The sequence below is a fragment of the Cryptotermes secundus genome, unplaced genomic scaffold (assembly GCF_002891405.2).
Source record: "Cryptotermes secundus unplaced genomic scaffold, Csec_1.0 scaffold49, whole genome shotgun sequence".
Taxonomy (NCBI): domain Eukaryota; kingdom Metazoa; phylum Arthropoda; class Insecta; order Blattodea; family Kalotermitidae; genus Cryptotermes; species Cryptotermes secundus.
The window spans coordinates 2,829,952-2,844,619 of record NW_019744106.1 but is presented as its reverse complement, the minus strand read 5'-3'; the positions used below and the strand labels follow the sequence as shown (position 1 = coordinate 2,844,619).

The 14,668-nt window shown below is 42.5% G+C and overlaps 1 protein-coding gene across 6 annotated transcripts in view; it reads right to left on the bottom strand.

Annotated features, from left to right (window-relative positions):
* Window positions 1–14,668, bottom strand: part of LOC111874338 (RING finger protein nhl-1) — a 98,886-nt gene that overhangs the window by 39,210 nt on the left and 45,008 nt on the right. For all 6 annotated transcript variants that reach the window (XM_023869753.2, XM_023869757.2, XM_023869752.2 and 3 more), the window contains 2 exons: window positions 7,039–7,194; window positions 93–371 (listed from right to left, as the gene is read on the bottom strand). In XM_023869753.2, coding sequence (XP_023725521.1) covers window positions 93–371; window positions 7,039–7,173 — 414 coding nt within the window. In that variant the 5' untranslated portion in view covers window positions 7,174–7,194. The remainder of the gene's footprint in view (window positions 1–92; window positions 372–7,038; window positions 7,195–14,668) is intronic.

Below are 14,668 nucleotides of genomic sequence, written 5' to 3'. Positions count from 1 at the left end.
CTCTGTTATATGGAGCTAGTACTAAAACAGGGGAAGTACATACTCTGGTTCGGCTGCTGGGTTCTGTAGGTTATCTGTGATTCTAGACTCACCTGATTGTTGATGCGCGCAATTTCACGGCGCAGAATGTCCATGTGCGCCCCCTTACAGTCGGAACAAATCTTCTTCTCGCAATGGACGCACATGGAGCAGTAGGACTTCTCCGAGCAAACGTTGCACCTCTCCATGACCTGACCACTCGTCGGGTCGGGAAGCTCGCCTGTAATCTCGATGTGCAACTCCAGGAACCTCTGCAACGTCACGTTGGTCGGGAAGCCCTGCACGCCCTGGTACGGGATCCTGTGTTCCGCCCGACATTCCGGACACTTCACCTGCAGCAGCACCAGAGTTATCTGCGTAAGCTGGCGATGTTCTTCTTTAGTACTTGTTCATCAACAAACTGGTCAATAACTTCCCTCCTTTCAGGGATCCGAACATTCATTACCTTTGCCATATATTTTCAAATCAATCCATTTTCAAATAACTTTATGGTGTAGTTGTCAGAGTTCCTGGCTATAGGGCCAGAGGTCCCGGGTTCGATTCTCGGAGTTACCTGATTTTCTGAGAAGTAGTGGACCTGGAACGGGGTCAACTCAGCTTCGTGAGGATAATTGAGGAGCTATTTCAAGGAAATAGCTGCTCCGGTCAATAAAACCGAAATTAACGACCATGGGGGTCCGTTACTTTGACCACGTGACACCCTCTATCAGCTAAAGTTGGCACTAACTTCGCCGACAAGCGGCGGTCACTTGCGGACTAGAGAACACGGAGTTTGTTAAATCCATTTTCATATTAATGTCCCACCTACGCCTAGAACTCCAAAATATTCACTTTCCTTGATATATGCAGGCTAAAATTTAAAGGTATTTTCCATCGTCCCGGTGTTTGCTATGTACACGTATCTAGCTCTCCTACTGACATTACAATTTCTATATATCAAGTCTCTGTTTATGGCGCTTTGGAGACTCTTTGTCATATTTGGCAACACAAAAATAATTACGGTATTGCTAGTCCCCTCCAAACTGACAAACTTTTCGGCTACACAACTGTAGATATGTGGAGTCCTCTATTAGTCTATTCCATCCATAACCTGAGGAAACTCCATGCTGTGATGTAAAAGCAACTGACTTTACAGGGAGCAACACCTGCAGGGATTAATAAGCGTCAAATGAGAGATGAAGATAACCTTTCATTTTTATGAAACGACTGGGGAAAATACGGTCGTGGCCTAATCCGAAGAACTAACCCGTTATTCACCTGAGGAGACTGAGGAAATTCATGATTATCCATGGTCCGTATAGCCTGTGTGTTGGTCGTGATTGAAGTCGCATGCATGTCGTGAGCGTTTCGGCTTGAGCCAACGTTCTCTGCTAAGCCACCCAACGACATTTGCAATTAGATGAATTTGGGCTTCTTTGGTAGAGATGTGACTCATATTCAGTGTTATGTCAACAATCTATCTTGGAGACAGTGCTTTGGGGAAATATTTTCAACAATTACATTGTCGCCTGAATTGAAGTGAAAAGGAAGGTTCCGTTTATCACTGCAATCGCCCGACATGGCTTTAATTTTAAGTAATATTAATTAAAGTGATTAACTTGTGTTTGCACGCGTTGGGAACCCAGAAGAGGGAGGATATCATTCATGCACTCTTGTGAGCAACTCAGGCCAGTTCTTACTGGGGAGACCGGAAGCGTTGGTCGTCTTTCTTAGAATTCTGTGAAGTTTCGAGACCCCGGCTTCTCTTTACGAACCTGAGATTTGAGAGATAAGTGCAGTCGTTAATTCTGTAGTAGGAATTCCTTGAGCTGACGCTTTCGGGATTATCCATCAAGGTCCTTTCTGTAGTGCCTTTGAGGTCTTAAGGTCGAGATTTCCTTTAGAGAGGCAGCTGATTGCGAACTTTAAAAACGCCGAGATTCTGAGGGAGGTAACTTGTGACCGAAGCTGGAAATCCTCAGATGTCTACCGCCCCAGAAGAAATACTTCTAAACGGACTCCAGTCCCAGTCTTTTCAAGCGGTAGGACGCAGAATCTGCGCTCTTCGCAATTACTAAGCTAACAAACAATTAACTATTCGGCAAGCTGAGATACATTACTTATTCATGATCAGTGTGAATGACGACAATTTATTTAGTCATTTTGACTTAATTGAAGTACATCATGTTATTAAAGTGGATTCCTGTGAACATAAGTGTAATTATCAGCGCCAGTATACGTATATACGTATGTTGCATAATGAAATCTCCCTCTGAGGTACGCCTGCGTGATCATGGTGTGTGTGCGTGCAAACAGGTTGTTTCTGTCCTGTTAGGGCAGGCCCATTAAGACCTAGAGACCAGATCTTCCTGCTGTACCGATGCCAGCCAAAGCTAATCACCATCCTGCACGACGTTACCCGAACAAATGTACAAATTTGTAGCCACGAGACTGGCGTCTACTGGCGCCTCTCCGTCTTTCTACCATCCCAGCTTGTCACTACGACAACCGCGAGAAAAGTGCGGAGGATAGAGGTATCGACGGCTCCCCAAGCAGAGGAACCATTGGCATCGTCATCCGAGGAAGGCCGCAGTTGCATTCAACGCCCACTGCCTGCAGCGGTGGCGAAAGAAGTCCAGGCGAGACCGACTACATTACCGAGTGTTTTATGGTTATAAAACAATGCCTCTTACTTTGAACGTTATTTTATAATATTTCAGAAATAACGGGGAATATGAAAATATCTGGAGGGAGACTGAAGATGGAAATGGAGGAGAAAGGTCATTAAGAAATGAGGAACTTTTTAATTTAAATAGCTCGATTAATAACGTGAATGTAGAAAACCCAACGAGGTTGCTATGGGATTTCTATGCAATTCGTAAGGTAAATGTCCCGTGAAAGGCAGTCACTAAAAATGCCGAAAAAGGGACTAAACAAGAAGTTCTGGGAAAATTAATCGTCTGCTATTCTTTCACTAAAAATTGAATATTTCATAAGATGAGGACAGCATAGAAAACATCGCATGCAACACTTCTCTTTTGCGTGCGTATTCGTTGCAGCGGTAATGTGTTTACCAAACCGTTGCATAACAATGGCTTCAGGTCGGGACACACAGACGCACAGAGCATAGCGATCTCGTAAGTCTCCTTTTACTTTTTTAAATAGGGAAACTACATAAAAAATATAGTATAATCATTAGACGAACCTTCACGGTGATGTGAATCGAATTCTCTCGGGAGCGATTTCAGCAGCGTGCCTTGTTAGTTATACTGATTACAAAATACACAAGGCCCCAATGAAAATATTTACAATTTGTTTATCAAATGCAAGACTGGCACACAAAAGGTAATTTTAATTACACAGCGCAGAGACCAATGGTCAGAGCTCTCACCATTAAGAAGGATCCTGAGGTCAAGGACAAAGTATTGTACAAGTAACAAAGGTCAATAGAATATCTGCCTAAAAGAAACCTGCAAGCGCAATATGTTGTGCCTACAGAAATTTCCTTTGCATTTAGGAGCAACCTAAAAATTCAGAACCGGAAAAATCCACAACGTCCTCGGGTAAGAAATTTGCTAATTTTTAAGTGAAAAGACAACTGAAATGTCTAAATAAAATGATACGCACTTCATTTAGAGGGCCGTGTCTAAGATATTGGAAGACGAATTACGGTAGGATGGACAAAGGGATAAGAAACGGATATGGGAGGAACTAGGGAAAAGCGTAAAAATACTAATATATGAACGATAGAAGAGAAGTGGTGGAACTGGTATAATGTAAAGGAGAAGGAGAAAAGGAAGGTGAAGACAACGACGAAGGGACGAAGTGTAGAAGGGATGGGAAAACAATAATCGAGAAAACATCGAAAGCGACAAAGATATGAAAGGATTAAGGAAATAAGAAAATAAATTACTTTGTTCATGTCTCCGCACTTCATATGCCACTAATAATACAACGGGCTAGAAAATTCTAAGCGTCATCCTGAAAAATGCAGGTGCCATGGCGACCTAGCGTCAGAAATTTATGCGCGTCAGTACTAACTAATGTAAATTTACACTAGTGTCTAAGCATTACGAAAGCCTGCGAAAGCGGGCGTCATAAGTTCTTCCCAGAATTTAACACAACATTCAGTATTTCTGTCGCAACTGGAAACTTGGAAGCCGATGCACTGTGTTGCCTCGCTCTGGCACGAGCGGTTGTCTAATGTGAATGAAGTCGTTATCACCCTGGAGGGCTGCCACCTACTATTCATTAACCCTCAAGGTTTCATGAATAAGGTGCCAGCAGAAACAAAGCAGACATACGGCGTACCTCACCTAAAGTGGCATTAGACTCGATGACACTCCTGCTTCATATTCAGAAGGTCCTCTATTCTAAACTCAGAATGTGAATTTTTTCAGTGCCTCCAGGCAAATTATTTCAGATGAAGCCATGAACGCTTTCTTCAAGCTCTTTTCCAATTTATAATTTGCTAACCATTCTACCATTTGACATCTATACATACACTGGAAGGAATATGTAGTTCGAGCTATTAACAGAGGAAATAAAACATAAAATGCATAAAGAATATGAAAAGCAAGCTGCTTGTACATCAGCATAGTGCTGGCTAGTTTGTCCAGTGAAGAGATGCTGGAAGGGAGAGTTACATTTCGGCTCTACCTTTCATTGCTCCCTGAATCCTATACTCGTAATTCTGCGTTTCTCTTCAGTTGACGTCTATTGGCTTTAGTATCCTAATTTAGGTCTAGAGGACATTTAAATTTACTACATTTTGCTGAGTTAGACATGACAAATTTTTCATTGTTTTCCGCAGAAGGATACATTTTTAACATGTAGGCAAAGCTGATCTAATATATTTTCAAAGAAATACAACTATATCCCGAAACATGCAAATATTTTTTTTTTCCGTAAAAATTGGCACCTAAGATGAACAAGCTTATATCTTTGAAAATTTGAAGTAGAAATGTTAAACTTGGTGCTAAGTTAGGGAGCTAATATCGAAATGGGTTTTACGTTCCTTAGTATACGTTAAAATGAACCTCATATTCCTGTAACAATATTGAAATTGGCGTAAATTACCGGTGTTAATGGGTGTCATTTTCCTGATTGGATATTAAAATCGGTGTCACGTTCCTGAGCTGATGCTGAAATGGTCGTCACTTCCCTGAGGTATGGGCTTCATGTTCCTGAGGCACTGCTTCTCAACGAGAGACTTGGTTACCGAGATAATTTTCGCTTAATTAAGAATGTATACTGAACATACTGAAACAATAGGCCTGAGAGATTAACCGGTAGGGCTTTATTTTTCATATTTTTTTACATTTATTATACATACTCGTTTTTTCTTTTTGTTCACTTAAGTATCAACTTAATTACTGTATTGGAGTTTTACTCAGGTGTGATTTTTTTAATGATTTTTCATTAAAAATCTTATACTCTAACAGTGACACAGTTTATGTCACAAAGGTTCTTCTGAAAACCATTTGTATGTTAAAATTAAAGAAACTCGATTTTTTTTTATCAGGAGATATAAGAAATGGAGATATCACCCGAAACGTCCTTTGATTCTTGTAATATAGCTGAGGTGTGAACGTGATTTATAATTCAACAGCTTTCAGTTTTTCTTCTGTGCCTATTATGCGTCTTCCCATTCATGTTCAATGAGTATTAGAGTCACGCCATCCATGTGTCAATAGGCGTAAATTACTAGAGAACAGTTTAACAGGTTGTCATGAAATTTGATACTGGGAACTTTTATAATAATTAATCTTTATATTACACTTTTGATTACAACCAAATTAAAGTGAAGTAAAATTTATTTTGAAACCTACATTTTTTATAAGGGCACCTCAAGCTAACTCGAGAATTTTTGTCGAAAAGAAAAATATTTTATAAAGATTTTTTTTTAAATACGAGACAGACATTCTATGTTCAGTAACCACTTTTCAGATATTTCACTTGTACTACAGAGAGCGGCCACTCAGAAAATGTTGAAACGTGCATATATTTCTGGACTTGTGTATTCAACAATCAGTAATAGCCTTTCAAATACAATGTAGGATTACTGAAGTCTCTTACTACCTACAACAATTAAACGAAGCTTGCTCTAATCTAAACTGGTAGTTATGATTGTATATATATATATTCTTTTAGTTCGCATAGTGGGGGGATGGAGTCCATCTGGGTCCACTTCTGGCCTGTTGTACCAGCCCCACATGATAGGTGAGGGTGATTGTGGAGTAATTAGTGGAATGAAGATTGGCAGGGGAAATCGAAGTACTTTGAGAAAACCTGCCCCAGCGCCAGTTTGTCCACCACAAATCTCACTTGACCAGATTGCGGATCGAACCCGGGCCGCCACGGTGGGAAGCCAGCGACTAACCGCTTGAGCTATGGCGCGGCCTTATTTACTTACTTATTCATGAAGCTGAGCCCTTCTAGATGAGCCGCCAATTCTGCAGCTACTCAAGAATTTCCCGCATTTTATGGAACCCGAAAGTTCATTACCGTGTTGACAAGAGCCCTCCACTGGTCCCTATCCTTAACCAGATCAATCCAATACATACCATCCCATCCTACCTCTCTAAGATCCATTTTAATATTGTCCACCCACCTACGACTGAGGACGAGCCATGCCGTGGTGACAAGGGACCCACCTAACATGTATTTCGGGACAATAAAGGAAATTAAACCCGTGTAAAAGAATATTGCGCTGCGCGTGTATTCCTGAAATGTTAAGGGGGAAAAAAAAAAAAGGAATCGTACATGTGCCTGGATGTTGTGTGTAGGCCTAAAGTGATGAAGATCCCAAGAATGAATGTCGCATACAGGCCTATGTGAAAAGTAGTGAATCGAATTGCCTACACGTAGATAAGTTATTACTTGTACGAAGAAACACAGGTTATAACTTTGTGGTGTGCAATATTGGTAACGTCTGCAGTATACTTGTATCGCATCAAGTGACTGTGAAGAGCAATGAGAGATATGAAATGGATTGCTGAAATCGTAACGCAGGGCTACCTGTCTCCTGACGTAGTCCACCAGGCCGTCCATGCAAGGTTCCATGCAGAAGGAGTGCTGGCATGGCAGCAACTTCGGATTTCGGTAGCGATCCAGACAGATGGCGCACGTCAACAGCTGCTCGAACTGCTCCATGCTGCCTTCAGCTTAATACTTCTGTAAAGAAATTAGAAATTTTGAAGGTAAGAAAATAAAGATTACAATCACCTGGACATGTAAATGCAAGGCCGGGTTTCGATCTAAATTTTGGGTCATATTTTACCCCGCTGTCAGCATCTGTAAAGTATTGTGTCTATTGGTGAAAGAGGTAAATCTATCCCTGTAACAGGCTGTGGAGACTCATAGGGTTGTGAGACGTCGAAGCTCCCACATTTTCTAAGTGTAGGCTTACAGATGGTGGTGAGGTTGTCAACCTTACGCGCCGGCCGCCATTAACCCCCAACAAGATTCCTGGTACTGATTTCTGTTAGAGGTGGAGTGGACCACAGGGCCATAATGCGGCTGGAAGGATTAGGTCAGCGCTCGTACCAAGTCTCCATTGAAGTGAGGTAGCGGTCCAGCTTTCTGGAAACACACATTTCTTTGCGATCTGTCGAAAAGTGTCGTGAGCAAAGAGAGCTAGGTAGCCAATGGATATTTGAGGGGCATCATTTATGTGGTCTGTAAAAGAGAGAGGACAGGAGGGCGACTTGTGGCACTGCTGTTTCTATTTCTTTGGTTGTAAATACCCTCAATCGAAGATCTGAATATTCTGTTTGACAGAAATGAGGTAATTAGCGTGGTATTTAGTAAAGTAAGTAAAGTTGCCCCTGTGCTTAACTAATTAAGAACTATACCATGAAGGCTTATGGGAGAGTGGATGTATAGATCCACATTTTCTTGAACTCGGCACTAGTTGTAGATGAGTGGTCAGCTTCACGTCTCTGTCGCTTTATCCCCGAGGAACTCTCTCCCCGTACCCATTGGATAGGAACATGGGTGGGCCCCAGATCCGGTCTGGACGACGTGGAGAAGAGAAAATTCTTGACCCTATGGGGAGTCTAACTCCGACCCCTCGGTCGTCCAGCCTGTAGCCAGTCGCTATAGTGATGGCGCTGTACTTATGTAAATTTAAACAATAAGCTTGGGTGCCCTTCTCTATCTAAGACTTTTTCGCCATGCAAGAGTATCGCATCCGCAAGAATATCTGTCGAAATTTAAGGTCACCCTGTCCACAAAACTTGGAATATCTGTCACCCTGTGATGAGCATGGAAACGAATACTCAGGTCCATTTCTTCGAAATGTCTTTTGGCAAATTTCGGAATGGCTTCCTCGATCAGTTTGCCGGTCTGGGCAAGAGGCTAACAAAACGTAAATTTTGGGGGGACTTTACGCATCCTTGCAAACATGTCGGAACATATGGTTATGTAATGATAGGATAAATATGTTAGACGTACCAGGCACCTAAGGCGTTCATTGCGAATGTTGTCAGATCCAAAGGCCTTTCTCACTTCATAAACTTTATTCATTTTTGCACGTCACAAGATCTTACTCTTTCAGAGGGGTTGTCTACACACAGCTTCGAGCAGAGCTTGAGCTTCAGGCTCCACCCCCCACTCATGTCTCCTGTCACACAGGAATCGAGCAGGGGAAAACCGTCAGTGATACAAAAGAGGAGGGTGAGTGCTGCGTCTAAGAGTGAATCAATGGAGGCACTTCTTACGTATTTTTGCCTTAGAGTTTTTCGCACAGACAGGTAATTCGTCCGAAACGTTGGTGAATATTTACCAGACTATACGACCACATCCCAGAAGACAGTAATTGCCATTTCTGTTGCAGCTGCATGACGGCAACAGAGTCAGAGGCGAACTTGTTGCAGCTCTGTACGAGGTAAAGAAAGAGGTGTTGTACCAGAACACGTTTAGTTGAATGTCGCTTTTATAGTTTATTTAAAGACACGTGCAGTTCAAATGTAGCCTCGAATGAACAGATGATGGTGAACAGGGAACTGAAAATTATGTGGATGAAAGCTTCCGTGGCCTTAATTAGGGAATTACCTAGCTATTTGGGCGAAGGGACGAAGGAAAACAGCCAGAAACTAGTCAGGTTAATCGATGTTCTATCCAGGACTCGAACCGAACACTTCCAGAATATAAGTCAAAAGCGTTATCGCTTGAGCTATCTTGCTCGTTACTCTGAGTCGTGATGATGTTTACGGTGTGATGAGGGTGACCCAGTTCTGATGCTCTCATTGCAGACCTAACCTTCTGCTGCTGCCGGGCTTTAAATTTAGATGCTCTGCTTGCCACCTGAAGCACTGCTGTGGACACGGCAAACGGCACAATCTCGAAGTTCGTAGGTCATGAGTAGAGCATAGTCATCCTTGCTCTCTTATTTTCCAAGACACAGTTTTATTCTACCTTCCTCATTCATGCGGAAACATACATTTACATTATCCCTTCTCTGTTCCTCCTCCCTTAAGAACTCTCGAATTAATAGAGGAATTTTGATGAAATTTGTCATGTCATTAAGAATTTCACCATCATCAGTCATTACTCAGTTTTTTCCCCCTTGGCACTACAGCCCCAGTGGACATAGGCCTACCTACATGAACTTCTCCGTTCACCATTACCCAGCTATCTCTCATAAAAAAGTAAAGTTGTCCTTGTGCTTAACTAATTAAGCACTATGCTATGAAGACGTATGGTGGAGTGGATGTATAGACCCATGTTTTCTTGACCTCGGCACTAGCTGGAGGTGAGTGGTCACCTCCACGCCCCTGTAATATTTTTTTTCTTGGCACTACAGCCACAGTGGGCCTAGGCCTACCTCCATGAACTTCTCCGTTCACTTCGGTTTTTCTCGATCTTACACATACGGTAGGACTCCTTGGGCGAGTGATCAGCTCGTCGCAAGGCCACTACCTGTAGACAAACACAGAAAAAAAAACACACAAACATCCATGCCCTGAGTGGGATTCGAACTCACGATCCTGGCTTCCGAGCGATCGAAGACAGTGCATGCCTTAGACCGCTCGGCTACCGTGACCGGTCCCCGTAGTTTTACCCCCGGGAAAAGAGCCCCCGATACCCATTCTATAGGAGGCTGGGTGGGCCACAGAGCCGGTCTGGAAGAAACGGAGAAGCGAAAATTCTTACCCCACAGGGACTCGAACTGCAATCCCTTGCTCGTGCAGCCCGTAGCCAGTCGCTATACCGACTGAGCTATCCCGGCTCTTAGTTTTCTCTCATAAATAACGTAAAACTGGCGGCTCTGAGAACTTGCATGGTAGGAGCGACGTAGCACCCCTTAGTGTGAATGGATTTGGCATCTGTAGCTTTTGTTGAGGTAATTCCTATTTCAGAACATAGACAGTACACACAAGATCACGCCCGCCCGAAATCGTATCCAGGTTTCGGAATCAGAGAGCTAACTAACCATGGATAAAAGCAGCTGACATTTTGTGAGGAGATAAACCGTGGTCATACCAATAAAACAACAATTTTGACAGTCTGAGGTTATGCCGAATTTAATGTGTTAACAATCATGAACCTTGTGACAGTTTGAGGTTATATAGGGCAAATATAAATGTATTAGAATCAGCAGACATTACTATAAAGTCCACGTATATAAATTTGGGGCACCCGGTAGCGTAGTTAGTTGAGGCACTATGCTACAAGCCGGAAGGTCGCGGGTTAGAGTCCCGACTAGTTCTTTGGGTTTTTCAATTGTCCTAACCTTTCCATCAGCATCATGGCCCTGGGGTTGACTCATCCTCTGACAGAAATGCATACCAGGAATCTTCCTGGATGGTAAAGGGCGGCCGGTGCGTAAGGCTGACAACCTTACCACCATTTATGAGCCGACTGTTTAGAGAAAATGTGGGAGCCTCGACGTCTCACAACCCTATGGGCCTTCAAGACTTGTTACAGGGATGTTTTTTTTACCTTTACGTATACAAATTATTACTAATTATTTCCTTCCTTATATATACACGTATTCTTTGGTATCATCGTCATGTGAATGACGCATAGTAGGACGTGAAAGCAAGGTTAAGTCCATCTTAGAACTTATTGTACTTGCTAAGGGCGCGCCATAGCTCAAGCGGTTAGTCGCTGGCTTTCCACCGCGGCGCCCCGGGTTCGAACCCGGGTCTGGTCAAGTGGGATTTGTGTTGGACAAAGTGGCGCTGGGGTAGGTTTTCTCCGAGTACTTCGGTTTCCCCTTCCAGTCTTCATTCCACCAAATTCTCCATCAATATAATCACCCGGGGCAGGTACAACAGGCCAAAGAGTGGCCGACGGGCCAAGTGGGCCCAGTTGAACTCAACCCCCCACTACGTGAATAACAAAATAATATTCTCCTTCCCTCACATTTACACCCTCTGGCTGCATTTAACCTCCCTCATATGCATGATACAAACACTACCCATTTCACTGTTCTTGAGTGTTAACATATTCAGGTCTCATTTTACTTTCTCCAAATGTTCACAACAAGGTAACTTCGCAATAGCATCGTGTGCAGGAGGCTTGTGGCATATGAAGTATCCATTGGGGCGTGCTTGTAAATGTTATTCTGGCGAACATGCTCAGAGAAAACAGAAAGAAGAGGGAGATACGTTCACTAACGTGTAATATTAACAGACAGTCTTTGACTAGTGCGAGACGTGCGGTGAATATCCGAACTAGAGTTCAAAAAAACTTTTGACGTCAATGCAGTATCAGATGGCACAGAAAGGAATTCAGACTGTTCTCTGATTTTCCCAGAATGAGTGAGAATTACTTATATTTCTTTATTGTGCATTCAAAAACATATAAATTACACTGGACGCCTACTAAACTTGATACTAATGGTGAACCTGGCCGAATTAATGACTTTTAATTTGGTTACGAGTGAATCACTTAGTTCCTTCTACATCATTTCTGTCTTCTAGAGTAGCATGAAGCTACGACTTCAACCTTACACCGATATAAAGCGGCCTCCGTAGTCTAGGGGTAACGCTCCCACTTCGTGACTCAAGGTACGCGGGTTGAAACCCGGCGGAGGTCGTGGAATTTATTAGGGCGGAAAAATTCAGGGAACAAGTCCTCCGTGGGTCCTGTGGCGTGGTAGCTTTACGGCAAGTAAAAGAACCTCATGTCTCAAGGGGACCTCTGAGCCAAATTCAGGACATTTCCCGCCCAACAGTAGTCTCTAACGCCTCTGGTAGATGGGGGAAGAATCGAGATACCGCTGAGCCAGTATAGGCCGAACTCGCTGGCTGAGTCGGGACTGATGGTACGCACCAGTACCGGTAGGGTATAGAGACTGGTAGAATATCACAGGGGGACGCACGATGGACCAATATCTGGTCTAAGTGCATGTGGAAACCCACCCTCTCCAATAACAACAACAACAACAACACTGATATATCTAAAACTGCTTACAATAAAATTTGTTTTCAGGCAGAACTGAATTACTGGGGAAGTGTTTGCCAATTAAAGAACCACCACTAATTTAAACAGCACATAAGAGCAAGAACAAAAACGTCTAGGAGTAATGCATGACGCCTACTTTATTACAAATGTGAAATAGATCGTTTTCTAGCATAATCTTATCGAAAATAAGTGCCTAGAAATAAAGGAATGGTCTTCCGTATAAAGGGTGTAACAATTAAAAATATAAATCTCTAGTAGTTACTTAGAACGCGAACTCCCACGACGTCAACAAAAACCACAGGATAACGACTACACAGTCCTTTCGTCTCTACAAATAGTATCAATACACATTCATAATAGATTTGTCTGATATAAATTTTAAATCTCGTACTGGCGTTGTTTGTGGCTGTTAACCCATAATAATGTTTCATATAAAATTTGCATGTAGGCTTATCTGTCTCCACCCATTTCGCGTATCATGGACTATTACTCATCGCCCTCAAACAGAAAGCTAAACATAAACCTTGCGTGGCTGCTATATTGTTGTTATTCATTATATGTAAAATTACCTTGACGAAAGTGGCATATTTTTCGAATATATATGGACCGATTATGTGAGAAATGAAGAAGTGTTAATTAGAGTCAGTGAGCAGAGGAATATCCTACACGAAATAAGAAAAGGGAAGGCTAATTGGATTGGTCATGTTTTACGCAGAAACTGCCTTCTAAAAGAAGTTATTGAAGGAAAGATAGAGGGGCGGATAGAAGTGACAAGAAGACGAGGAAGAAGACGTACGAAGATGCTGGATGACCTTGGGGACAGAAGAGGATATTTTCATTTTAAGGAGAAAGCTCTAGATGGCATCAAGTGGAGGAACTGTTTTGGAAGAGACTGTGGACCTGTCGTCTTGACAGATTACAGATGAATGAATATATTAACCACATAACAATTCAGAATCCAGTGTTACACGGTACTAGAGCTGCTTCCACTTCAGAACTTATTATAATTTCTATGTTGCTACTCTTGAAATAAAAAGTAGACAATGAAGGTGGGGGGAGAAATTTAAAGGCATGATGTTATGGAATCATAAGATTTCTTATGGTGTCCACAAGAGTCCGCCACTGATCTCTCTCCTGAGACAGAGGAAACCAGTTCATATCTCATCCTATTTTTCTAGGATAAATTTTAATATTATCATCACGCTAACGTCTAGGTCTTTCTAGTGGCCTATTTCCTTCGGGTTTTCCTACCATAAATTGTGTGCACATATATTTTGTTCTGTGTGCGCTAAATGGCCTGCCCGCCTTATACTCATAGTCTCCATCAGTCTTATTATATTTATGCAAGGACTACAAGTTATAAAACTTCTCATTGTTCGGTCTTGTCCAGCGACCTATTATTTGTTCCCTCTTGGGTCCAAATATCTTCCTCAGCACTGTGTTCCCAAAGACCCTCAATCTGTTCCCCCCCCCATAATGACAGAAACGAAGTTTCAGATCCATACCAAATGCCAGCTTCGCTAAACTAAAAAAAAATTAACTCCATGACTTTTAGTCCGCAAGAAAACTATACCGACAGAGCCACTGCCGCTTGTCGGCGACGTTAGTGCCAATTTTTGCGGATAGAGGGTGTTGTGTGGTCAGCTAAACGGATCCCCACGGCCGTTAATTTCAGTTTTCTAGATCGGAGCCGCTATTTCCTTGAAATAGCTCCTCAGTTATCCTCACGAGGTTGAGTGGACCCCGTTCCAGACACCACTACTTCTCAGAAAATTTTATAGCGCCGGGAATCGAACCCCAGACCTCTGGATCTGTATCCAGGAACTCTGACCACTAGACCACAGAGGCGACCTAAATGCCACTTTTGATACGGAAGGAAAATGAAAGCAGCCACACTGGCTACAAGCCGCAATAATAACACATGGAAAGACACCAGCCAGGAAGCCGAAACTGGTCTGGATGTTACTGTTCCTATTTCTGAGGACTCCTGAATGTTCTACTTTAGTTTTATACAGAAGCAGGAATGATATGTACGGAAAACCAAAGAAGCTATCCTAATAAACGCTTATTCACGACCTCAGCTTAATATTGCAGACAAAACCTATCATCATAAGCGATGTGTTCGAACGAAAAGAAACATTTTAAGGCAGTGAGTATATAGAAATCTGAGCACTAATCATCAGTCTATTTGGTTTTATGTTTCATTTAACGACGCTGAATATTTTTGAAAGGA